The 25014-nt window shown below is 52.3% G+C and overlaps 2 protein-coding genes across 10 annotated transcripts in view; both read left to right on the plus strand.

Annotated features, from left to right (window-relative positions):
- The window catches only part of LOC116958586 (CD9 antigen-like), an 82869-nt gene that overhangs the window by 52711 nt on the left and 5144 nt on the right, over positions 1 to 25014 (plus strand). For all 9 annotated transcript variants that reach the window (XR_012931187.1, XR_012931184.1, XR_012931189.1 and 6 more), the window contains exons 3-8: positions 1388 to 1485; positions 2462 to 2536; positions 14430 to 14531; positions 15373 to 15480; positions 19945 to 20028; positions 21024 to 21132. Coding sequence is in view for 1 of the 9 variants with exons in the window: in XM_076057269.1 (XP_075913384.1) it covers positions 1388 to 1485; positions 2462 to 2536; positions 14430 to 14531; positions 15373 to 15480; positions 19945 to 20028; positions 21024 to 21089 (533 nt within the window). In the remaining 8 variants the exon portion in view is untranslated. The remainder of the gene's footprint in view (positions 1 to 1387; positions 1486 to 2461; positions 2537 to 14429; positions 14532 to 15372; positions 15481 to 19944; positions 20029 to 21023; positions 21133 to 25014) is intronic.
- LOC142907663 (uncharacterized) lies at positions 9531 to 12028 on the plus strand. The gene is made up of 3 exons (XM_076057272.1): positions 9531 to 9556; positions 9761 to 10910; positions 11978 to 12028. The coding sequence occupies exons 1-3, from the start codon at positions 9531 to 9533 to the stop codon at positions 12026 to 12028; spliced, it is 1227 nt and encodes a 408-aa protein (XP_075913387.1).

Consider the following 25014-nt stretch of genomic DNA (forward strand, 5'->3'; position numbering starts at 1 on the left):
CCACCCCCACAACTCCCAATCGGTAATGGTGCAGTTGTGGAGAGAGTGGAGAGTTTTCCATACCTGGGCAGTGTGCTTATGATCGGCTCCAGTTTAACAGCAGATGTCTCACTCCGAATCAGTCGAGCGGCAATATCTTTTCATCGGTTGCGTAACGCTGTGTGGAAGCTACCTGGTCTGTCGCTCTGCACTAAGCTTCAGGTCTTCTCGGCCATGGTCATTCCCTCCCTTCTCTACGCTTGCGAAAAGTGGACCCCCCTAATGGAACATCTTCGCCGGTTAGAAACATTTAGGCTAGCCTGCCTACGATCCATCCTGGGTTTAACCAGGCTGGATTGTGTGAGGAGCTCACAAATCCTTGAAAGATCTGGGCAAGGTCCCATCGATGAGCTCCTCCGGCAGGCAAGGCTGCGTTGGCTGGGTCATGTAGCCGCATGCCCAGCCACCGCATGCCGAAACAGCTTTTGTTCGGCTGGATCGAGGGGGCTAAACGGGCGTGGCACGGGGCTAGAGAGGAGATGGAGTGATGTGGTACAGGAGGACGTGGAGCTGAGTTGACTTGCCGATGACCGGTACCAGCGGTGTCAAGATCGGCCTCTGTGGAGGAGGCTCATGAAGGACGCTGCTACTGGGCAGTTGGAGGCCGTCGCCCTCCAACAACAACGGAGGGCGGAGGAGCGACGCTCACAACAACGAGCGGAGCGCCGGGTGGCTAAAGCACAGCAGGTTGGCACAGTAGGGGGCACAGGTGGTCCACCAGCCAGTCATCTCAGTCAGTCGACCCGTGGCACCTGCTGGGTCTGCCCCGTGACCTCCTGCCCGCGGGCGTTCGACACTTCACGTGGCCTCAAGGTGCACATGGCCTGGCACAAGCGTCGTGGTGACGTCACCGCCACTTGGTGTCGAATTGCGCTTGTTGTTGTTGTTGTACGTGTGTGTGTGTACATATGTAGGGAGCGGTGGTGCAACGCTTAGCGCAGTGCTGCGCTACGAACCCGGCGACCCGAGTTCCATCCCCGCTCACGGTCACCAACACCACCAGAGACGATTATCTGACCCGGTGCTGGCCTCCGCCCCGCCCCCCCCCCCCCCCTAGGCCGACTCGGCCTCAAATGAGTTACCTGGTGTAGCGATCGTCTGTAGTGAACATCACGACTAGGGAGAGACAAAGGCGGCCGGGCGTGGTGCTGGCAATGCACACTCATATCCACCGTTCTTGTTCCATTCCGGCCTTCATAGGTGCTGCTCGCTAACAGCACTTGCCCCGACAGTCTGCTGAGGCTACACGGGGGAGCTTTGTCTGTGTGTGGGGGGGTCCGCGTTTCTGAGAGCAGCACTTGCCCCAACAGTCTGATGAGGCTACACGGGGGACCTTTGTCTGTTTTAGGAGTCTACGTTCTGATTGGAGCCGGGGCTCTGATGATGCTGATTGGATTCCTGGGCTGCTGTGGGGCCATCCAGGAGTCGCAATGCATGCTGGGAACGGTGAGATGAGCTTGCAAACTGTCACGTGACCCCCTCTACCCTCTGATCCATCACCCCTCTACCCCTGATCTCATCACCCCCTCTAGCTCTGATCCATCACCCCTCTACCCCTGATCCATCACCCCTCTACCCCTGATCCCATCACCCCCTCTAGCTCTGATCCATCACCCCTCTACCCCTGATCCATCACCCCCTCTAGCCCTGATCCATCACCCGTCTACCCCTGATCCATCACCCCCTCTAGCCCTGATCCATCACCCCTCTACCCCTGATCCATCACCCCCTCTACCCCGGATCCCATCACCCCCTCTAGCTCTGATCCATCACCCCTCTACCCCTGATCCATCACCCCCTCTACCCCTGATCCATCACCCGTCTACCCCTGATCCATCACCCCTCTAGCCCTGATCCATCACCCCTCTACCCCTGATCCATCACCCCTCTAGCCCTGATCCATCACCCCTCTAGCTCTGATCCATCACCCCTCTAGCCCTGACCCATCAACTCTCTAGCCCTGATCCATCACCCCCTCTACCCCTGATCCATCACCCCTCTACCCCTGATCCATCACCCCTCTAGCCCTGATCCATCACCCCTCTACCCCTGACCCATCACCCCTCTACCCTGACCCATCACCCCTCTAGCCCTGATCCATCACCCCTCTAGCCCTGATCCATAACCCCCTCTACACCTGATCCATCACCCCTCTAGCCCTGATCCATCACCCCCTCTAGCCCTGATCCATCACCCCTCTAGCCCTGATCCATCACCCCTCTAGCCCTGATCCATCACCCCCTCTACCCCTGATCCATCACCCCTCTACCCCTGATCCATCACCCCTCTAGCCCTGATCCATCACCCTGGGTGGTGTCACTGGCTGGGTGGTGTCTCTGTGGCTGGGTGGTGTCTCTGGCTGGCTGGTATCTCTCTTCTCTGCTGACCATTGTGTCGTTGTCCCCTCCTCCACCTCCCCCAGTTCTTCTTCTGTCTGCTGGTCGTCTTTGCAGCAGAGGTGGCTGCTGGCATCTACTCCATCAACAACAAAGACAAGGTGAGCCAAGTCTCCCACGCTACTAAACGTTACTTCACTGAGCTCCGACACAGACAAAGTTAGCGAAGTCTCCCACGCTATTAAACATCACGTTACTTCACTGAGCCCCTACGCAGACAAAGTTAGTGAAGTCTCCCACGCTATTAAACGTTACTTCACTGAGCTCCGACACAGACAAAGTTAGCGAAGTCTCCCACGCTATTAAACATCACGTTACTTCACTGAGCCCCTACACAGACAAAGTTAGCGAAGTCTCCCAAGCTATTAAACGTCAAGTTACTTCACTGAGCTCCTACGTAGACAAAGTTAGCGAAGTCTCCCACGCTATTAAACGTCACGTTACTTCACTGAGCTCCTACACAGACAAAGTTAGCGAAGTCTCCCACGCTATTAAACGTCACGTTACTTCACTGAGCTCCTACGTAGACAAAGTTAGCGAATTCTCCCACGCTATTAAACATCACGTTACTTCACTGAGCTCCTACACAGACAAAGTTAGCGAAGTCTCCCACGCTATTAGACGTCACGTTACTTTGCTGAGCTCCTACACAGACAAAGTTAGCGAAGTCTCCCACGCTATTAAACGTCACGTTACTTCACCGAGCCCCTACACAGACAAAGTCAGCGAAGTCTCCCACGCTATTAAACGTCACGTTACTTCACTGAGCCCCTACACAGACAAAGTTAGCGAAGTCTCCCACGCTATTAAACGTCACTTTACTTCACTGAACCCCTACACAGACAAAGTTAGCAAAGTCTCCCAAACTATTGAACGTCACGTTACTTCATTGAGCCCCTACACAGCCAAAGTTAGCGAAGTCTCACACGCTATTAAACGTCACGTTACTTCACTGAGCCCCTACACAGACAAAGTTAGTGAAGTCTCCCACACTATTAAACGTCACATTACTTCACCGAGCCCCTACACAGACAAAGTTAGCGAAGTCTCCCACGCTATTAAACGTCACGTTACTTCACTGAGCCCCTACACAGACAAAGTTAGCGAAGTCTCCCACGCTATTAAACGTCACGTTACTTCACCGAGCCCCTACACAGACAAAGTTAGTGAAGTCTCCCACGCTATTAAACGTCACGTTACTTCACCGAGCCCCTACACAGACAAAGTTAGCGAAGTCTCCCACGCTATTAAACGTCACGTTACTTCACTGAGCCCCTACACAGACAAGGTTAGCGAAGTCTCCCACGCTATTAAACGTCACGTTACTTCACCGAGCCCCTACACAGACAAAGTTAGCAAAGTCTCCCACGCTATTAAACGTCACGTTACTTCACTGAGCCCCTACACAGACAAGGTTAGCGAAGTCTCCCATGCTATTAAACGTCACGTTACTTCACTGAGCCCTGACACAGACAAAGTTAGCGAAGTCTCCCACGCTATTAAACGTCACGTTACTTCGCTGAGCCCTGACACAGACAAAGTTAGCGAAGTCTCCCATGCTATTAAACATCACGTTACTTCACTGAGCCCCTACACAGACAAAGTTAGCGAAGTCTCCCATGCTATTAAACATCACGTTACTTCACTGAGCCCCTACACAGACAAAGTTAGCGAAGTCTCCCACGCTATTAAACGTCACGTTACTTCGCTGAGCCCCTACGCAGACAAAGTTAGCGAAGTCTCCCACGCTATTAATCGTCACGTTACTTCGCTGAGCCCCTACACAGACAAAGTTAGCGAAGTCTCCCATGCTATTAAACATCACGTTACTTCACTGAGCCCCTACACAGACAAAGTTAGCGAAGTCTCCCACTCTACTAAACGTCACGTTACTTCGCTGAGCCCTGACACAGACAAAGTTAGCGAAGTCTCCCACGCTATTAAACGTCACGTTACTTCGCTGAGCCCCTACACAGACAAAGTTAGCGAAGTCTCCCACGCTATTAAACGTCACGTTACTTCACTGAGCCCTGACACAGACAAAGTTAGCGAAGTCTCCCACGCTAATAAACGTCACGTTACTTCACTGAGCCCTGACACAGACAAAGTTAGCGAAGTCTCACACGCTATTAAACGTCACGTTACTTCACTGAGCCCCCTACACAGACAAAGTTAGCGAAGTCTCACACGCTATTAAACTTCACGTTACTTCACTGAGCTCCTACACAGACAAAGTTAGCGAAGTCTCCCATGCTATTAGACGTCACGTTACTTCGCTGAGCCCCTACACAGACAAAGTTAGCGAAGTCTCCCACACTGTTAAACGTCACGTTACTTCACTGAGCCACTACACAGACAAAGTTAGCGAAGTCTCCCACGCTGTTAAACGTCACGTTACTTCACTGAGCCCCTACACAGACAAAGTTAGTGATGTCTCCCACGCTGTTAAACGTCACGTTATTTCGCCGAGCCCCTACACAGACAAAGTTAGCGAAGTCTCCCACGCTATTAAACGTCACGTTACTTCGCTGAGCCCCTACACAGACAAGGTTAGCGAAGTCTCCCACGCTATTAAACGTCACTTTACTTCACTGAGCCCCTACACAGACAAAGTTAGCGAAGTCTCCCATGCTAATAAACGTCACGTTACTTCGCTGAGCTCCTACGCAGACAAAGTTAGCGAAGTCTCCCACGCTAATAAACGTCACGTTACTTCACTGAGCCCGTACACAGAAAAAGTCAGCGAAGTCTCCCACCCTATTAAACGTCACGTTACTTCACTGAGCCCCTACACAGACAAAGTTAGCGAAGTCTCCCATGCTATTAAACGTCACGTTACTTCGCTGAGCCCTGACACAGACAAAGTTAGCGAAGTCTCCCACGCTATTAATCGTCACGTTACTTCGCTGAGCCCCTACACAGACAAAGTTAGCGAAGTCTCCCACGCTAATAAACGTCACGTTACTTCACTGAGCTCCTACACAGACAAAGTTAGCGAAGTCTCCCACGCTATTAAACGTCACGTTACTTCACTGAGCCCCTACACAGACAAAGTTAGCGAAGTCTCCCACGCTACTAAACGTCACGTTACTTCACTGAGCTCCTACACAGACAAAGTCAGCAAAGTCTCCCACGCTATTAAACGTCACGTTACTTCACTGAGCCCCTACACAGACAAAGTTAGCGAAGTCTCCCATGCTATTAAACTTCACGTTACTTCGCTGAGCTCCTACACAGACAAAGTTAGCGAAGTCTCCCACGCTATTAAACGTCACGTTACTTCACTGAGCCCCTACGCAGACAAAGTTAGCGAAGTCTTCCATGCTATTAAACGTCACGTTACTTCTCTGAGCCCCTACACAGACAAAGTTAGCGAAGTCTCCCACGCTATTAAACGTCACGTTACTTCACTGAGCCCCTACACAGACAAAGTTAGCGAAGTCTCCCAAGCTATTAAACGTCAAGTTACTTCACTGAGCTCCTACGTAGACAAAGTTAGCGAAGTCTCCCACGCTATTAAACGTCACGTTACTTCGCTGAGCCCCAACACGGACAAAGTTAGCGAAGTCTCCCACGCTAATAAACGTCACGTTACTTCGCTGAGCTCCTACACAGACAAAGTTAGCGAAGTCTCCCACGCTATTAAACGTCACGTTACTTCACTGAGCCCCCTACACAGACAAAGTTAGCGAAGTCTCCCACGCTAATAAACGTCACGTTACTTCGCTGAGCCCCTACGCAGACAAAGTCAGCGAAGTCTCCCACGCTATTAAACGTCACGTTACTTCACTGAGCCCCTACGCAGACAAAGTTAGCGAAGTCTTCCACGCTATTAAACGTCACGTTACTTCGCTGAGCCCCTACACAGACAAAGTTAGCGAAGTCTCCCACGCTATTAAACGTCACGTTACTTCGCTGAGCCCCTACAAAGACAAAGTTAGCGAAGTCTTCCGCGCTATTAAACGTCACGTTACTTCACTGAGCTCCTACGCAGACAAAGTTGGTGAAGTCTCCCACGCTATCAAACATCACGTTACTTCACTGAGCCCCTACGCAGATAAAGTTAGCGAAGTCTCCCATGCTATTAAACTTCACGTTACTTCACTGAGCCCTGACACAGACAAAGTTAGCGAAGTCTCCCACGCTAATAAACGTCACGTTACTTCACTGAGCTCCTACACAGACAAAGTTAGCGAAGTCTTCCACGCTATTAAACGTCACGTTACTTCGCTGAGCCCCTACACAGACAAAGTTAGTGAAGTCTCCCACGCTATTAAACGTTACGTTACTTCGCTGAGCCCCTACACAGACAAAGTTAGCGAAGTCTCCCACGCTATTAAACGTCACGTTACTTCACTGAGCTCCTACACAGACAAAGTTAGCGAAGTCTCCCACGCTATTAAACGTCACGTTACTTCGCTAAGTTCCTACACAGACAAAGTTAGCGAAGTCTCCCACACTATTAAACGTCACGTTACTTCACTGAGCCCCTACACAGACAAAGTTAGCGAAGTCTCCCACGCTAATAAACGTCTCGTTACTTCACTGAGCCCCTACACAGACAAAGTCAGCGAAGTCTCCCACGCTATTAAACGTCACGTTACTTCGCTGAGCCCCTACGCAGACAAAGTTAGCGAAGTCTCCCACGCTATTAAACGTCACGTTACTTCACTGAGCCCCTACACAGACAAAGTTAGCGAATTCTCCCACGCTACTAAACGTCACGTTACTTCACTGAGCCCCTACGCAGACAAAGTTAGCGAAGTCTCCCACGCTATTAAACGTCACTTTACTTCACTGAGCCCCTACACAGACAAAGTTAGCGAAGTCTCCCACGCTATTAAACGTCACGTTACTTCGCTGAGCCCCTACACAGACAAAGTTAGCGAAGTCTCCCACGCTATTAAACGTCACGTTACTTCACTGAGCCCCCTACACAGACAAAGTCAGCGAAGTCTCCCTAGCTATTAAACGTCACGTTACTTCGCTGAGCCCTGACACAGACAAAGTTAGCGAAGTCTCCCACGCTATTAAACGTCACGTTACTTCGCTGAGCCCCTACGCAGACAAAGTTAGCGAAGTCTCCCACGCTACTAAACGTCACGTTACTTCACTGAGCCCCCTACACAGACAAAGTTAGCGAAGTCTCCCACGCTATTAAACGACACGTTACTTCACTGAGCCCCTACGCAGACAAAGTTGGCGAAGTCTCCCAAGCTATTAAACGTCAAGTTACTTCACTGAGCCCCTACGCAGACAAAGTTAGCGAAGTCTCCCACGCTATTAAACGTCACGTTACTTCACTGAGCTCCTACGCAGACAAAGTTAACGAAGTCTCACACGCTACTAAACGTCACGTTACTTCGCTGAGCCCCTACGCAGACAAAGTTAGCGAAGTCTCCCACGCTATTAAACGTCACGTTACTTCGCTGAGCTCCTACACAGACAAAGTTAGCGAAGTCTCCCACGCTAATAAACGTCACGTTACTTCGCTGAGCCCCTACACAGACAAAGTCAGTGAAGTCTCCCACGCTATTAAACGTCACGTTACTTCACTGAGCCCCTACGCAGACAAAGTTAGCGAAGTCTCCCACGCTATTAAACGTCACGTTACTTCACCGAGCCCCTACACAGACAAAGTTAGCGAAGTCTCCCACGCTAATAAACGTCACGTTACTTCGCTGAGCCCCTACACAGACAAAGTCAGTGAAGTCTCCCACGCTATTAAACGTCACGTTACTTCACTGAGCCCCTACACATACAAAGTTAGCGAAGTCTCCCACACTGTTAAACGTCACGTTACTTCACCGAGCCCCTACACAGACAAAGTTAGCGAAGTCTCCCACGCTATTAGACGTCACGTTACTTCGCTGAGCCCCTACACAGACAAAGTTAGCGAAGTCCCCCACGCTATTAAACGTCACTTTACTTCACTGAGCCCCTACACAGACAAGGTTAGCGAAGTCTCCCACGCTATTAAACGTCACTTTACTTCACTGAGCCCCTACACAGACAAGGTTAGCGAAGTCTCCCACGATAATAAACGTCACGTTACTTCACTGAGCCCCTACGCAGACAAAGTTAGCGAAGTCTCCCACGCTATTAAACGACACGTTACTTCACTGAGCCCCTACACAGACAAAGTTAGCGAAGTCTCCCACGCTATTAAACGTCACGTTACTTCGCTAAGCTCCTACACAGACAAAGTTAGCGAAGTCCCCCACGCTATTAAACGTCACTTTACTTCGCTGAGCCCCTACACAGACAAAGTTAGCGAAGTCTCCCACGCTATTAAACATCACGTTACTTCACTGAGCCCCTACACAGACAAAGTTAGCGAAGTCTCCCACGCTATTAAACGGCACGTTACTTCACTGAGCCCCTACACAGACAAAGTTAGCGAAGTCTCCCACGCTATTAAACGTCACGTTACTTCACCGAGCCCCTACACAGACAAAGTTAGCGAAGTCTCCCACGCTATTAAACGTCACTTTACTTCACTGAGCCCCTACACAGACAAGGTTAGCGAAGTCTCCCACGATAATAAACGTCACGTTACTTCACTGAGCCCCTACGCAGACAAAGTTAGCGAAGTCTCCCACGCTATTAAACGTCACGTTACTTCACTGAGTCCTGACACAGACAAAGTTAGCGAAGTCTCCCATGCTATTAAACGTCGCGTTACTTCACTGAGCTCCTACACAGACAAAGTTAGCGAAGTCTCCCACGCTATTAAACGTCATGTTACTTCGCTAAGCTCCTACACAGACAAAGTTAGCGAAGTCTCCCATGCTATTAAACGTCGCGTTACTTCACTGAGCTCCTACACAGACAAAGTTAGCGAAGTCTCCCACGCTATTAAACGTCACGTTACTTCGCTAAGCTCCTACACAGACAAAGTTAGCGAAGTCTCCCACACTATTAAACGTCACGTTACTTCACTGAGCCCCTACACAGACAAAGTTAGCGAAGTCTCCCATGCTAATAAACGTCTCGTTACTTCGCTGTGCCCCTACACAGACAAAGTCAGCGAAGTCTCCCACGCTATTAAACGGCACGTTACTTCACTGAGCCCCTACACAGACAAAGTTAGCGATGTCTCCCACGCTGTTAAACGTCACGTTACTTCACTGAGCCCCTACACAGTCAAAGTTAGTGATGTCTCCCACGCTATTAAACGTCACGTTACTTCACTGAGCCCCCTACACAGACAAAGTTAGCGAAGTCTCCCACGCTATTAAACGTCACGTTACTTCACTGAGCCCCTACACAGACAAAGTTAGCGAAGTCTCCCACTCTATTAAGCGTCACGTTACTTCACTGAGCCCCTACGCAGACAAAGTTAGCGAATTCTCCCACGCTATTAAACATCACGTTACTTCACTGAGCTCCTACACAGACAAAGTTAGCGAAGTCTCCCACGCTATTAGACGTCACGTTACTTTGCTGAGCTCCTACACAGACAAAGTTAGCGAAGTCTCCCACGCTATTAAACGTCACGTTACTTCACTGAGCCCCTACACAGACAAAGTTAGCGAAGTCTCCCACGCTATTAAACGTCACGTTACTTCGCTGAGCCCCTACGCAGACAAAGTTAGCGAAGTCTCCCACGCTATTAAACGTCACGTTACTTCACTGAGCCCCTACACAGACAAAGTTAGCGAAGTCTCCCACGCTATTAAACGTCATGTTACTTCGCTAAGCTCCTACACAGACAAAGTTGGCGAAGTCTCCCACGCTATTAAACGTCACATTACTTCACTGAGTCCTGACACAGACAAAGTTAGCGAAGTCTCCCACGCTATTAGACGTCACGTTACTTTGCTGAGCCCCTACGCAGACAAAGTTAGCGAAGTCTCCCACGCTATTAAACGTCACGTTACTTCACTGAGCCCCTACACAGACAAAGTTAGCGAAGTCTCCCACGCTATTAAACTTCACGTTACTTCGCTGAACCCCTACGCAGACAAAGTTAGCGAAGTCTCCCACGCTATTAAACGTCACGTTACTTCGCTGAGCCCCTACGCAGACAAAGTTAGCGAAGTCTCCCAAGCTATTAAACGTCACGTTACTTCACTGAGCCCCTACGCAGACAAAGTTAGCGAAGTCCCCCACGCTATTAAACGTCACGTTACTTCACCGAGCCCCTACACAGACAAAGTTAGCGAAGTCTCCCACGCTATTAAACGTCACGTTACTTCACTGAGCCCCTACGCAGACAAAGTTAGCGAAGTCCCCCACGCTATTAAACGTCACGTTACTTCACCGAGCCCCTACACAGACAAAGTTAGCAAAGTCTCCCACGCTATTAAACGTCACGTTACTTCACTGAGCCCCTACACAGACAAGGTTAGCGAAGTCTCCCACGCTATTAAACGTCACGTTACTTCACTGAGTCCTGACACAGACAAAGTTAGTGAAGTCTCCCATGCTATTAAACGTCACGCTACTTCGCTGAGCCCCTACGCAGACAAAGTTAGCGAAGTCTCCCACGCTATTAAACGTTACGTTACTTCACTGAGCCCCTACACAGACAAAGTTAGCGAAGTCTCCCACGATAATAAACGTCACGTTACTTCACTGAGCCCCTACACAGACAAGGTTAGCGAAGTCTCCCACGCTATTAAACGTTACGTTACTTCACTGAGTCCTGACACAGACAAAGTTAGTGAAGTCTCCCACGCTAATAAACGTCACGTTACTTCGCTAAGCTCCTACACAGACAAAGTTAGCGAAGTCTCCCACGCTAATAAACGTCACGTTACTTCGCTGAGCCCCAACACGGACAAAGTTAGTGAAGTCTCCCACGCTATTGAACGTCACGTTACTTCACTGAGCCCCTACACAGACAAAGTTAGCGAAGTCTCCCACGCTATTAAACGTCACGTTACTTCACTGAGCCCCTACACAGACAAAGTTAGCGAAGTCTCCCACGCTATTAAACGTCTAGATACTTCACTGACCCCCCAAGCAGACAAAGTTAGCGAAGTCTCCCACGCTATTAAACATCACGTTACTTCACTGAGCCCCTACACAGACAAAGTTAGCGAAGTCTCCCATGCTATTAAACGTCACGTTACTTCACTGAGCCCCTACACAGACAAAGTTAGCGAAGTCTCCCACGCTATTAAACGTCACGTTACTTCACTGAGCCCCTACGCAGACAAAGTTAGCGAAGTCTCCCACGCTATTAAACGTCACGTTACTTCGCTAAGTTCCTACACAGACAAAGTTAGCGAAGTCTCCCACGCTATTAAACGTCACTTTACTTCACTGAGCCCCTACACAGACAAGGTTAGCGAAGTCTCCCACGATAATAAACGTCACGTTACTTCACTGAGCCCCTACGCAGACAAAGTTAGCGAAGTCTCCCACGCTACTAAACGTCACGTTACTTCACTGAGCCCCCTACACAGACAAAGTTAGCGAAGTCTCCCACGCTATTAAACGTCACGTTACTTGGCTGAGCCCCTACACAGACAAAGTCAGCGAAGTCTCCCACGCTATTAAACGTCACGTTACTTCACTGAGCCCCTACGCAGACAAAGTTGGCGAAGTCTCCCACGCTATTAAACGTCACGTTACTTCACTGAGCCCCTACGCAGACAAAGTTAGTGAAGTCTCCCGCGCTATTAAACGTCACGTTACTTCACTGAGCCCCCTACACAGACAAAGTTAGCGAAGTCTCCCACGCTATTAAACGTCACGTTACTTCGCTGAGCTCCTACACAGACAAAGTTAGAGAAGTCTCCCACGCTATTAAACGTCACGTTACTTCGCTGAGCCCTGACACAGACAAAGTTAGCGAAGTCTCCCACGCTATTAAACGTCACGTTACTTCGCTGAGCCCTGACACAGACAAAGTTAGCGATGTCTCCCACGCTATTAAACGTCACGTTACTTCGCTGAGCCCCTACGCAGACAAAGTTAGCGAAGTCTCCCACGCTATTAAACGTCACGTTACTTCACTGAGCCCCTACACAGACAAAGTTAGCGAAGTCTCCCACGCTATTAAACGTCACGTTACTTCGCTGAGCCCCTACGCAGACAAAGTTAGCGAAGTCTCCCACGCTATTAAACGTCACGTTACTTCACTGAGTCCTGACACAGACAAAGTTAGCGAAGTCTCCCAAGCTATTAAACGTCACGTTACTTCACTGAGCCCCTACACAGACAAAGTTAGCGAAGTCTCCCACGCTACTAAACGTCACGTTACTTCACTGAGCCCCTACACAGACAAAGTTAGCGAAGTCTCCCACGCTATTAAACTTCACGTTACTTCGCTGAGCCCCTACACAGACAAAGTTAGCGAAGTCTCCCACGCTGTTAAACGTCACGTTACTTCACTGAGCCCCTACACAGACAAAGTTAGTGATGTCTCCCACGCTGTTAAACGTCACGTTACTTCGCCGAGCCCCTACACAGACAAAGTTAGCGAAGTCTTCCACGCTATTAAACGTCACGTTACTTCACTGAGCCCCTACACAGACAAAGTTAGCGAAGTCTCCCACGCTATTAAACGTCACGTTACTTCGCTAAGCCCCTACGCAGACAAAGTTAGCGAAGTCTCCCACGCTATTAAACGTCACGTTACTTCACTGAGCCCCCTACACAGACAAAGTTAGCGAAGTCTCCCACGCTATTAAACGTCACGTTACTTCGCTGAGCCCCTACACAGACAAAGTTAGCGAAGTCTCCCACGCTATTAAACGTCCCGTTACTTCACTGAGCCCCTACACAGACAAAGTTAGCGAAGTCTCCCACGCTATTAGACGTCACGTTACTTCACTGAGCCCCTACACAGACAAAGTCAGCGAAGTCTCCCACGCTATTAAACGTCACGTTACTTCACTGAGCCCCTACACAGACAAAGTTAGCGAAGTCTCCCAAGCTATTAAACGTCACGTTACTTCACTGAGCCCCTACACAGACAAAGTTAGCGAAGTCTTCCACGCTACTAAACGTCACGTTACTTCACTGAGCCCCTACACAGACAAGGTTAGCGAAGTCTCCCACGATAATAAACGTCACGTTACTTCACTGAGCCCCCTACACAGACAAAGTCAGCGAAGTCTCCCACGCTATTAAACGTCACGTTACTTCACTGAGCCCCTACACAGACAAAGTTAGCGAAGTCTCCCACGCTATTAAACGTCACGTTACTTCACTGAGCCCCTACACAGACAAAGTTAGCGAAGTCTCCCACGCTATTAAACGTCACGTTACTTCACTGAGCCCCTACACAGACAAAGTTAGCGAAGTCTCCCACGCTATTAAACGTCACGTTACTTCACTGAGCCCCTGACACAGACAAAGTTAGCGAAGTCTCCCACGCTATTAAACGTCACGTTACTTCACTGAGCCCCTGACACAGACAAAGTTAGCGAAGTCTCCCACGTTATTAAACGTCACATTACTTCGCCGAGCCCCTACGCAGACAAAGTTAGCGAAGTCTCCCACGCTGTTAAACGTCACGTTACTTCACTGAGCCCCTACACAGACAAAGTTAGTGATGTCTCCCACGCTGTTAAACGTCACGTTACTTCGCCGAGCCCCTACACAGACAAAGTTAGCGAAGTCTCCCACGCTAATAAACGTCACGTTACTTCACTGAGCCCCCTACACAGACAAAGTCAGCGAAGTCTCCCATGCTAATAAACGTCGCGTTACTTCACTGAGCCCCTACACAGACAAAGTTAGCGAAGTCTCCCACGCTATTAATCGTCACGTTACTTCACTGAGCCCCCTACACAGACAAAGTTAGCGAAGTCTCCCACGCTATTAATCGTCACGTTACTTCGCTGAGCCCCTACACGGACAACAGGCTGAGCTGCTGCCGGTGGTCCGATCCAACCCGGTGCGAAACGCAAACGGTGAAGTCACCGATGATGGCTCAACGTTGGGCCCAAGCACCAAATGCCGGCATTCACTTGGGAGGCCGCGGGGTTCACTGCGGCACGCCCTGATCGATCGCTCGCCCGCTCTCCACCACAGATTCCGCAGGAGTTTAAGGAATACTACAACAGCCTGTACGTGCAGTACTTGAAGGACCATTCGGACTCCATCAAGACCGCGCTAATTGCTTTCCACAAGGGGGTGAGCGCTCGCACGCACGCTCGCTCACCTGCTCACTCAATCGCTCACCCACCCACTCCACCCACTCACCCGCCCGCTCACCCTCCCACCCACTCACCCTCCCACCCACTCACCCACCCACTCACCCTCCCACCCACTCACCCACTCACTCACCTACCCACCCACCCCACTCACCAACCCACCAACCCACCCGCTCACCCGCTCACCCGCTCACCCACCCACTCACCCACTCACTCACCCACTTACCCACCCACTCACTCGCCTACCCACCCACCCCACTCACCAACTCACTCACCCACTCACTCACCCGCTCACCCACCCGCTCACCAACTCACTCACCCACCCACCCTCCCACCCACCCACTCACCCACCCACTCACTCACATACCCACCCACCCCACTGACCAACTCACCCACTCACTCACCCACCCAGTCACTCACCCACTCACCCACTCACTCACCCACCCACCCCATTCACCAACTCACTCACCCACTCACCCCTCCACCCACTCACCCACCCACCCACTCACTCACTCACCTACCCACCCACCCCACTCACCAACTCACTCACCCACTCACCCTCCCACTCACGCACCCACCCACTCACTCACCTACCCACCCACCCCACTCACCAACTCACCTACCCACTCACCCACCCACTCACCCTCCCACCAGCCCTCCAACCCACCCACCCCTCCCACCCACTCACCCTCCCACTCACCAACTCACCCACCCACTCACCCTCCCACCAACCCTCCCACCCACCCACTCACCCTCCCACCTACCCACTCATTCACCCGCTCACCGCCCGTGTGTATCTCCCTCTCTCTCTCTCTGCGCAGCTCAACTGCTGTGGTGCAGGCAAACTGTCCAGTGCCTTCTCAACGCTGGACCCCGGCCTCTGCCCCAACGCCAAGAACTTCTTGGAAGCGGTGGTCAACCCGGACATGGTGAGTCGGAGTGGTTGTGGCCGAGGAGAGTCGGTGGAGCGGGGTGGGTGAGTCTGTGGGTGAGTGTGTGAGTGAGTGTGTGAGTGAGTCTGTGGGTGAGTGAGTCTGTGGGTGAGTGAGTGTGTGAGTGAGTCTGTGGGTGGGTGAGTATGTGAGTGAGTGAGTGAGTGTGTGAGTGTATCTGTGGGTGCGTGAGTGTGTGAGTGAGTCTGTGGGTGAGTCTGTGGGTGAGTGTGTGAGTGAGTCTGTGGGTGAGTGTGCGGGTGAGTCTGTGGGTGAGTGTGCGGGTGAGTATGTGGGTGAGTCTGTGAGTCTGTGGGTGAGTGAGTCTGTGGGTGAGTGAGTCTGTGGGTGAGTGTGTGAGTGAGTCTGTGGGTGAGTCGGGGGGTGAGTGAGTGGGTGAGTCTGTGGGGGAGTGAGTCTGTGGGTGAGTGTGTGAGTGAGTCTGTGGGTGAGTGAGTCTGTGGGTGAGTGTGTGAGTGAGTCTGTGGGTGAGTCTGTGGGTGAGTGTGTGAGTGAGTCTGTGGGTGAGTCTGTGGGTGAGTGGGTGGGTGAGTCTGTGGGTGAGTGTGTGAGTGAGTCTGTGGGTGGGTGTGTGAGTGAGTCTGTGGGTGAGTGTGTGAGTGAGTCTGTGGGTGAGTGAGTCTGTGAGTGAGTGTGCGGGTGAGTCTGTGGGTGAGTGAGTGGGTGAGTAAGTGGGTGAGTGTGTGAGTGAGTCTGTGGGTGAGTGTGTGAGTGAGTCTGTGGGTGAGTGAGTCTGTGGGTGAGTGAGTCTGTGGGTGAGTGTGTGGGTGAGTGTGTGTGAGTGTGTGTGGGTGGGCAGGCGTCTATGACGTCTCCTGCCCATTTGGCAGAGCCAGGAGATTGAATCTCTACCCTCGGGGCTCCTCCAGAAACAACAAAAAGCCACTACGGGTGGCCACGTGGAATGTTCGAACGCTCACTGCGGAGGAGAGGCTGCCACTCCTCTGTCGGGAGCTGGACCGGTACCGCCTGGATCTCTGTGGCATTCAGGAGGTCCGGTGGACCGGCTCTGGCTCATGCTACCATGAGGGGTGGACAGTCCTCTACTCGGGGCAGCAGACTGCCAAACAACAGGGTGTGGCTCTTCTTTTGAACAAAATAATGAAGGGGGCGTGGGAGCATGCAGGCTACTTTGGGCTTGCTTTCCCATAAACCAGAGGCGAGGAGTGGTGGTTGTGGTTACTTATGCCCCCACCGAAGATAAACATTCGTGATGGGATGCAGGCAAGGCCGATGAGTCAGATGCCTTCTATGACCTGTCACAGGTGCTGGCTAAAGTGGCCCCTCGGGATAGAGTCATCTTGTTGGGTGACTTCAATGCCCGAGTTGGTCATGATGCTGGCACCTGGTCTGGAGTAATTGGAAGGCATGGGCCAGATCAGCTCAATAACAACGGTAGGAGGCTGCTAGATTGTTGTGCAGCCCATGGGCTTGTAATTACCAACACGCTGTTCCGGCATCAGCGCATCCACACAACATCATGGATGGATGCCGGGTCCAAGCAAGAACATCTGCTGGACTACATATTGACGGAACAGCGGATGCGGGCCCATGTCCTTGACACCAGGACCTACCGTGGAGCTGATCTACCCTCTGACCATCGACTTGTCATCTGTAGGATGCGCCTGCCATTCTTTCACTCCGGCGGTTGGTGTACACCCAGGACCCCATTCTGACCTAAAGTGTCCTGGTCTCAGCTAACTGATGAAAGTTGCAAGCGATAATTTAATCTTTGCTTGCGGCTGGGGTTGGCATCGTCTCCCACTCCTCCTGATGTCGAGGGGAGATGGGCGAGGTTTAATACTGTGACTCATGCAGCTGCAATGGCTGCTTTGGGTTCGCGGTCCAGACCTCCCCAGAGACCCTGGCTGACAGAGGAGGTGTTCATGCTGGCTGAGCAAAAGTGACAGGCCCACTCTCATCGTCTACAGCATCCCACGTCAGAGAATGAGGAGGCTTACCGCAGCTTTCGCTCGGAGGTTCAGAGAGCCGTGAGGCGCTGCAAGGATGGGTGGTGGTCGCGAGTTGCTGAGGAGATGGAGTCTACCTCAATGGCCAGTGATCACAAATCTCTATTTAATTCCATAAAAAAGTAACCTGCAGCGCCACACCTATTACCATCATTAGGGGAAAAAACGGTGATCCAACCTCCGACCCCCAGGAACAGGTTTGCAGATTTTCTGAGCATGTGATGTCCTGGGGGAGGGGAAATCTCTCCACATGAAAAACATCGTGGGACAAAGTGGGGATGACCCTGCTGAGGCTGCGGTGCCTCAAATATTGGAAGAGGAAGTCACCCCCTATGAGTGGCTGTCTGAGGTGCCATCTGTTGAGGAAGCTCTGAAGGCGATCCAGATTCTGAGACCAGGAAAGGCACCGGGCAGAGATGATCTCCCAAGCGAAATGCTGAAGGAGGGTGGCGTTTGTGCACAGACTGCCCTACATGACATCATAACAACAGTCTGGACCACTGGATGGGTTCCGCAGGATTGGAAGGATGCCCTGGTGGTCCCCCTCTTTAAGAAGGGGGACCGCACAGACTGTAATAACTATAGGGGCATCTCACTCCTCAGTGTGCCGGGAAAGGTCTTGGCAGGGATTATTCAACATCGCCTTGCCAGGCACGCTGAGGAGAGGCTTGCGGAGCCCTAATGCGGTTTCAGGAAAGGGCGGTCCTGCACAGATGCCATATTTTATGTCCGTCTGCTACAGCAGCGGTGTAGGGAATTGACCTGGTCAAGGCCTATGCTACCATCAGTAGGCCTGGGCTCTGGGTTGTTCTTCGTGATTCGGAGTCACTGACCCTCTGCTCACACTCATTAAGGACCATCATGATGGTGAGCGGGCCCGGGTAAAACTACGTGGCTGGAGTTGGAGCCTTCAATAGCTGTACCGGAGGAATTTCCATTTGGTACAGATACAATGGGAGGCTGATTGATGCCCGGGTGCAGTCAAGGGATGGCTCCCTATTGCTCAACCATGTTTTGTATGCTGATGATTTGGTAATTGCTGCTCACTCAGAGGAGGAGTTGGAGGTGCTGCTGCTGAACCTGGAGCTTGCCACTAAGAGGTGGGGCCTTACCATCAGCCCCACCAAAACTAAGCACCTGCCTGGGTATTTTGTACCATCGGTGACTCCACCCCCACAACTCCCAATCGGTGATGGGGCAGTTGTGGAGAGAGTGGAGAGTTTACCATACCTGGGCAGTGTGCTCATGACCGGCTCTCTACACTTGCGAAACGTGGACCCCCCTAATGGAACATCTTCGCTGGTTAGAAACATTTAGGCTAGCCTGCCTATAATCCATCCTGGGTTTGACCAGGCTGGATTGTGTGAGGAGCTCACAAATCCTTGAAAGATCTGGGCAAGGTCCCATCAGTGAGCTCCTCTGGCAGGCAAGGCTGCGTTGGCTGGGTCATGTAGCCCGCATGCCCAGCCACTGCATGCCCAAACAGCTTTTGTTCAGCCGGATCGAGGGGCACGGCACGGGCTAGAGAAGAGATGGAGTGATGTGGTACAGGAGGACGTGGAGCTGAGTGGACTTGCCGATGACTGGTACCAGCGGTGTCAAGATCGGCCTCTGTGGAGGAGGCTCGTGAAGGACGCTATTGGGCAGTTGGAGGCAGTCGCCCTCCAACAACAACGGAGGGCGGAGGAGCGATGCTCACAACAACGAGCGGAGCACCGGGTTGCTAAAGCACAGCAAATTGGCACAGTAGGGGGCACAGGTGGTGCATCAGCCAGTCATCTCAGTCGTCTCAGTCAGTCGACCCGTGGCACCTGCTGGGTCTGCCCCGTGACCTCCTGCCAGTGGACGTTCGACACTTCACGTGGCCTCAAGGTGCACCTAGCCTGGCACAAGCGTCGTGGTGACGTCACCGCCACTTAGTGGTGAATGGCGGTTGTTTTTGTTGTTGTGAGTGGGTGTGTGTGTGGGTGAGTGTGTGGGTGAGTGTGTGGGTGAGTGTGTGGGTGAGTCTGTGGGTGAGTCTGTGGGTGAGTGTGTGGGTGAGTGTGTGAGTCTGTGTGTGTGTGTGTGAATGAGTGTGTGAGTCTGTATGTGAGTTTGTGTGTGAGTGAGTCTGTGTGTGTGAGTGTGTGAATGAGTGTGTGAGTGTGTGAGTCTGTGTGTGAGTGAGTCTGTGTGTGAGTGAGTCTGTGTGTGAGTCTGTGTGTGAGTGTGTGTGTGAGTGTGTGAGTGAGTGTGAGTGTGTGAGTGAGTCTGTGGGTGAGTCTGTGTGTGTGAGTGTGTGGGTGAGTGTGTGAGTCTGTGAGTGAGTCCCGTGTGTGAGTCTGTGAGTGTGTGAATGAGTGTGTGAGTCTGTGTGTGAGTGTGTGTGTGAGTCTGTGTGTGAGTGTGTGTGTGAGTGTGTGTGTGTGAGTGTGTGAGTGAGTATGTATTTGAGTCTCTGTGTGTTTGACTCCCCCTGTGCTTGCAGGACTGTAACAGCCGCATCGACGACATCTTCTCCCAGAGGGTCTACATCATCGCCGCTGTCGGCATCGGCGTCGGCGTTGTGATGGTGCGGTTACATCAGCACCATCGTCATCATCGTCAATTTCGCTATTCTCGTCATCGTTATCATCAACATCGTCATCATTATCAACATCGTCATCGTCGTCATCATCGTCATCAGTATCGTCATCATCATCGTCGTCATCGTCATCATCGGCGTCATCATCGGCGTCGTCATCGTCGTCATCGTCGTCATCGTCGTCAGCATCGTCATCAACATCGTCAGCATCGTCATCATCGTCAATTTCGTCATTGTCATCGTCATCATCGTCGTCGTCGTCATCATCGTCGTCGTCATCATCGTCGTCATTGTCGTCATCGTCGTCATCGTCGTCATTGTCGTCGTCATTGTCGTCATCGTCGTCAGCATCGTCATCATCATCATCAGCATCGTCATCATCGTCAATTTCGTCATTGTCGTCATCATCATCGTCATTGTCGTCATCGTCATCATCATCGTCGTCATCGGCGTCGTCATCGTCGTCATCGTCGTCATTGTCGTCAGCATCGTCATCAACATCGTCAGCATCGTCATCAACATCGTCAGCATCGTCATCATCGTCAATTTCGTCATTGTCATCGTCATCATCGTCATCATCGTCGTCATTGTCGTCATCGTCGTCATCGTCGTCATTGTCGTCGTCATTGTCGTCGTCATTGTCGTCATCGTCGTCAGCATCGTCATCATCATCATCAGCATCGTCATCATCGTCAATTTCGTCATTGTCGTCATCATCATCGTCATTGTCGTCATCGTCATCATCATTGTCGTCATCGGCGTCGTCATCGTCGTCATCGTCGTCATTGTCGTCAGCATCGTCATCAACATCGTCAGCATCGTCATCATCGTCAATTTCGTCATTGTCGTCAGCATCGTCATCATCATCGTCAGATCGTCATCGTCGTCATCATCGTCGTCGTCATCATCGTCATCATCGTCGTCGTCATCATCATCGTCAGCATGGCGAGCATCACTGACGCCGCCGGTGGTCCGCCCCGCAGGTCTTCGGCATGGTGTTCAGCATGCTGCTTTGCTGCGCCATCCGCCAGAGCCGAGCCTACATCTAGGCCTGGACTCGCGGAGGCACGCCGGGGACACCAGCGTGTCTAGGTGACTACAGCCCTACCACCACCTACCACCACCTACACCCCTACCACCACCTACACCCCTACCACCTACACCCCTACCACCACCTACACCCCTACCACCACCTACCACCACCTACCACCACCTACCACCACCTACACCCCTACCACCACCTACCACCACCTACACCCCTACCACCACCTACCACCACCTACACCCCTACCACCTACACCCCTACCACCTACACCACCTACCACCACCTACACCCCTACCACCACCTACACCCCTACCATCACCTACACCCCTACCACCACCTACCACCACCTACCACCACCTACCACCACCTACACCCCTACCACCTACACCCCTACCATCACCTACACCCCTTCTATCACCTACACCCCTAACATCACCTACACCCCTACCACCACCTACACCCCTTCTATCACCTACACCCCTACCACCACCTACACCCCTACCACCACCTACCACCACCTACCACCACCTACACCCCTACCACCACCTACCACCACCTACCACCACCTACACCCCTACCATCACCTACACCCCTACCACCACCTACCACCACCTACCACCACCTACACCCCTACCACCACCTACCATCACCTACACCCCTACCACCACCTACCACCACCTACCACCACCTACACCCCTACCATCACCTACACCCCTACCACCTACCATCACCTACACCCCTACCATCACCTACACCCCTACCACCACCTACACCCCTACCACCTACACCCCTACCACCAGCTACCACCACCTACACCCCTACCACCACCTACCACCACCTACACCCCTACCACCACCTACCACCACCTACACCCCTACCACCTACACCCCTACCATCACCTACACCCCTACCACCTACCATCACCTACACCCCTACCATCACCTACCACCACCTACCATCACCTACACCCCTACCACCACCTACCACCACCTACACCCCTACCACCACCTACACCCCCTACCACCTACACCCCTACCATCAACTACCATCACCTACACCCCTACCACCACCTACCACCACCTACACCCCTACCACCACCTACACCCCTACCACCACCTACACCCCCTACCACCTACACCCCTACCATCAACTACCATCACCTACACCCCTACCACCACCTACCACCACCTACACCCCTACCACCACCTACACCCCTACCACCACCTACACCCCTAACACCACCTACCACCACCTACACCCCTACCATCACCTACCATCACCTACACCCCTAACATCACCTACACCCCTAACATCACCTACACCCCTACCATCACCTACACCCCTACCACCACCTACACCCCTACCATCACTTACACCCATACCACCTACACCCCTACCATCACCTATACCCCTACCATCACCTACACCCATCCCCTACACCCCTACCATCTACACCTCTACCATCACCTACACCCATCATCGACACCCCTACCACCTACACCCCTACCACCTACACCGCTACCATCACCTACACCCCAACCATCACCTACACCCATCACCTACACCCCTACCATCAACTACACCCCTACCATCACCTACACCCCTACCATCACCTACACCCCTAGCACCTACACCCCTACCATCACCTACACCCCTACCACCTACACCCCTACCACCTACACCCCTACCACCTACACCCTTACCATCACCTACACCCCTAGCACCTACACCCCTAGCACCTACACCCCTACCATCAACTACACCCCTACCACCTACACCCCTACCATCACCTACACCCCTTCCATCAGCTACACCCCTACCATCACCTACACCCCTTCCATCACCTACACCCATCACCTACACCCCTACCACCTACACCCCTACCACCTACACCACTACCATCACCTACACCCCTACCACCTACACCCCTTCCATCACCTACACCCATCACCTACACCCCTACCACCTACACCCCTACCATCCCATCCACCGTGATGATGATGAGAGAGAGACGCAGATCCGCACTATACACAGACAAAGATCCCCCAGGTAGCCTCTAGCAGGGCTGTAGGGGCAAGTGCTGTTAGTAGCGAGTAGCAGCACCTATACACAGACAAAGATCCCCCGTGTAGCCTCTAGCAGGGCTGTAGGAGCAAGTGCTGTTAGTAGCGAGTAGCAGCAGCACCTACACACAGACAAAGATCCCCCGTGTAGCCTCTAGCAGGGCTGTAGGGGCAAGTGCTGTCAGTAGCGAGTAGCAGCAGCACCTACACACAGACAAAGATCCCACGTGTAGCCTCTAGCAGGGCTGTAGGGGCAAGTGCTGTTAGTAGCGAGTAGCAGCAGCACCTATACACAGACAAAGACCCCCCGTGTAGCCTCTAACAGGGCTGTAGGGGCAAGTGCTGTTAGTAGCGAGTAGCAGCAGCACCTATACACAGACAAAGATCCCCCGTGTAGCCTCTAGCAGGGCTGTAGGGGCAAGTATTGTTAGTAGCGAGTAGCAGCAGCACCTACACACAGACAAAGATCCCCTGTGTAGCCTCTAACAGGGCTGTAGGGGCAAGTGTTGTTAGTAGCGAGTAGCAGCAGCACCTACACACAGACAAAGATCCCCCGTGTAGCATCTAACAGGGCTGTAGGGGCAAGTGCTGTTAGTAGCGAGTAGCAGCAGCACCTATACACAGACAAAAATCCCCCGTGTAGCCTCTAGCAGGGCTGTAGGGGAAAGTGCTGTCAGTAGCGAGTAGCAGCTATACACAGACAAAGATCCCCCAGGTAGCCTCTAGCAGGGCTGTAGGGGCAAGTGCTGTCAGTAGCGAGTAGCAGCAGCAGCACCTATACACAGACAAAGATCCCCCGTGTAGCCTCTAGCAGGGCTGTAGGGGAAAGTGCTGTCAGTAGCGAGTAGCAGCTATACACAGACAAAGATCCCCCAGGTAGCCTCTAGCAGGGCTGTAGGGGCAAGTGCTGTCAGTAGCGAGTAGCAGCAGCAGCACCTATACACAGACAAAGATCCCCCGTGTAGCCTCTAGCATGGCTGTAGGGGCAAGTGCTGTTAGTAGCGAGTAGCAGCAGCACCTACACACAGACAAAGATCCCCCGTGTAGCCTCTAACAGGGCTGTAGGGGCAAGTGCTGTTAGTAGCGAGTAGCAGCAGCACCTATACACAGACAAAGATCCCCCGTGTAGCCTCTAGCAGGGCTGTAGGGGCAAGTGCTGTTAGTAGCGAGTAGCAGCAGAGCCTACACACAGACAAAGATCCCCCGTGTAGCCTCTAACAGGGCTGTAGGGGCAAGTGCTGTTAGTAGCGAGTAGCAGCAGCGCCTATACACAGACAAAGATCCCCCGTGTAGCCTCTAGCAGGGCTGTAGGGGCAAGTGCTGTTAGTAGCAAGTAGCAGAAGCACCTATACACAGACAAAGATCCCCCGTGTAGCCTCTAGCAGGGCTGTAGGGGCAAGTGCTGTTAGTAGCGAGTAGCAGCAGCAGCAGCACCTATACACAGACAAAGATCCCCCGTGTAGCCTCTAGCAGGGCTGTAGGGGCAAGTGCTGTTAGTAGCGAGTAGCAGCAGCAGCAGCACCTATACACAGACAAAGATCCCCCGTGTAGCCTCTAGCAGGGCTGTAGGGGCAAGTGCTGTTAGTAGCGAGTAGCAGCAGCAGCACCTATACACAGACAAAGATCCCCCGTGTAGCCTCTAACAGGGCTGTAGGGGCAAGTGCTGTTAGTAGCGAGTAGCAGCAGCACATAGACAAAGATCCCCCAGGTAGCCTCTAGCAGGGCTGTAGGGGCAAGTGCTGTCAGTAGCGAGTAGCAGCAGCAGCACCTATACACAGACAAAGATCCCCCGTGTAGCCTCTAGCATGGCTGTAGGGGCAAGTGCTGTTAGTAGCGAGTAGCAGCAGCACCTACACACAGACAAAG

The sequence above is a fragment of the Petromyzon marinus genome, chromosome 80, assembly GCF_048934315.1.
Source record: "Petromyzon marinus isolate PM22_M1 ecotype Great Lakes invasive population chromosome 80, UKy_Petmar_22M1.pri1.0, whole genome shotgun sequence".
NCBI classification, from domain to species: Eukaryota; Metazoa; Chordata; class Hyperoartia; order Petromyzontiformes; family Petromyzontidae; genus Petromyzon; species Petromyzon marinus.

Coding starts and splice junctions, on each gene's coding strand:
- LOC142907663 (XM_076057272.1), top strand. CDS start 9,531: ATGTCTCCCACGCTGTTAAACGTCAC. Junction 9,557..9,760: donor CCCACGCTGTTAAACGTCAC/GTTACTTCACTG, acceptor TACTTCACTGAG/CCCCTACGCAGACAAAGTTA. Junction 10,911..11,977: donor TGAGCCCCTACGCAGACAAA/GTTAGCGAAGTC, acceptor GCCCCTACGCAG/ACAAAGTTGGCGAAGTCTCC.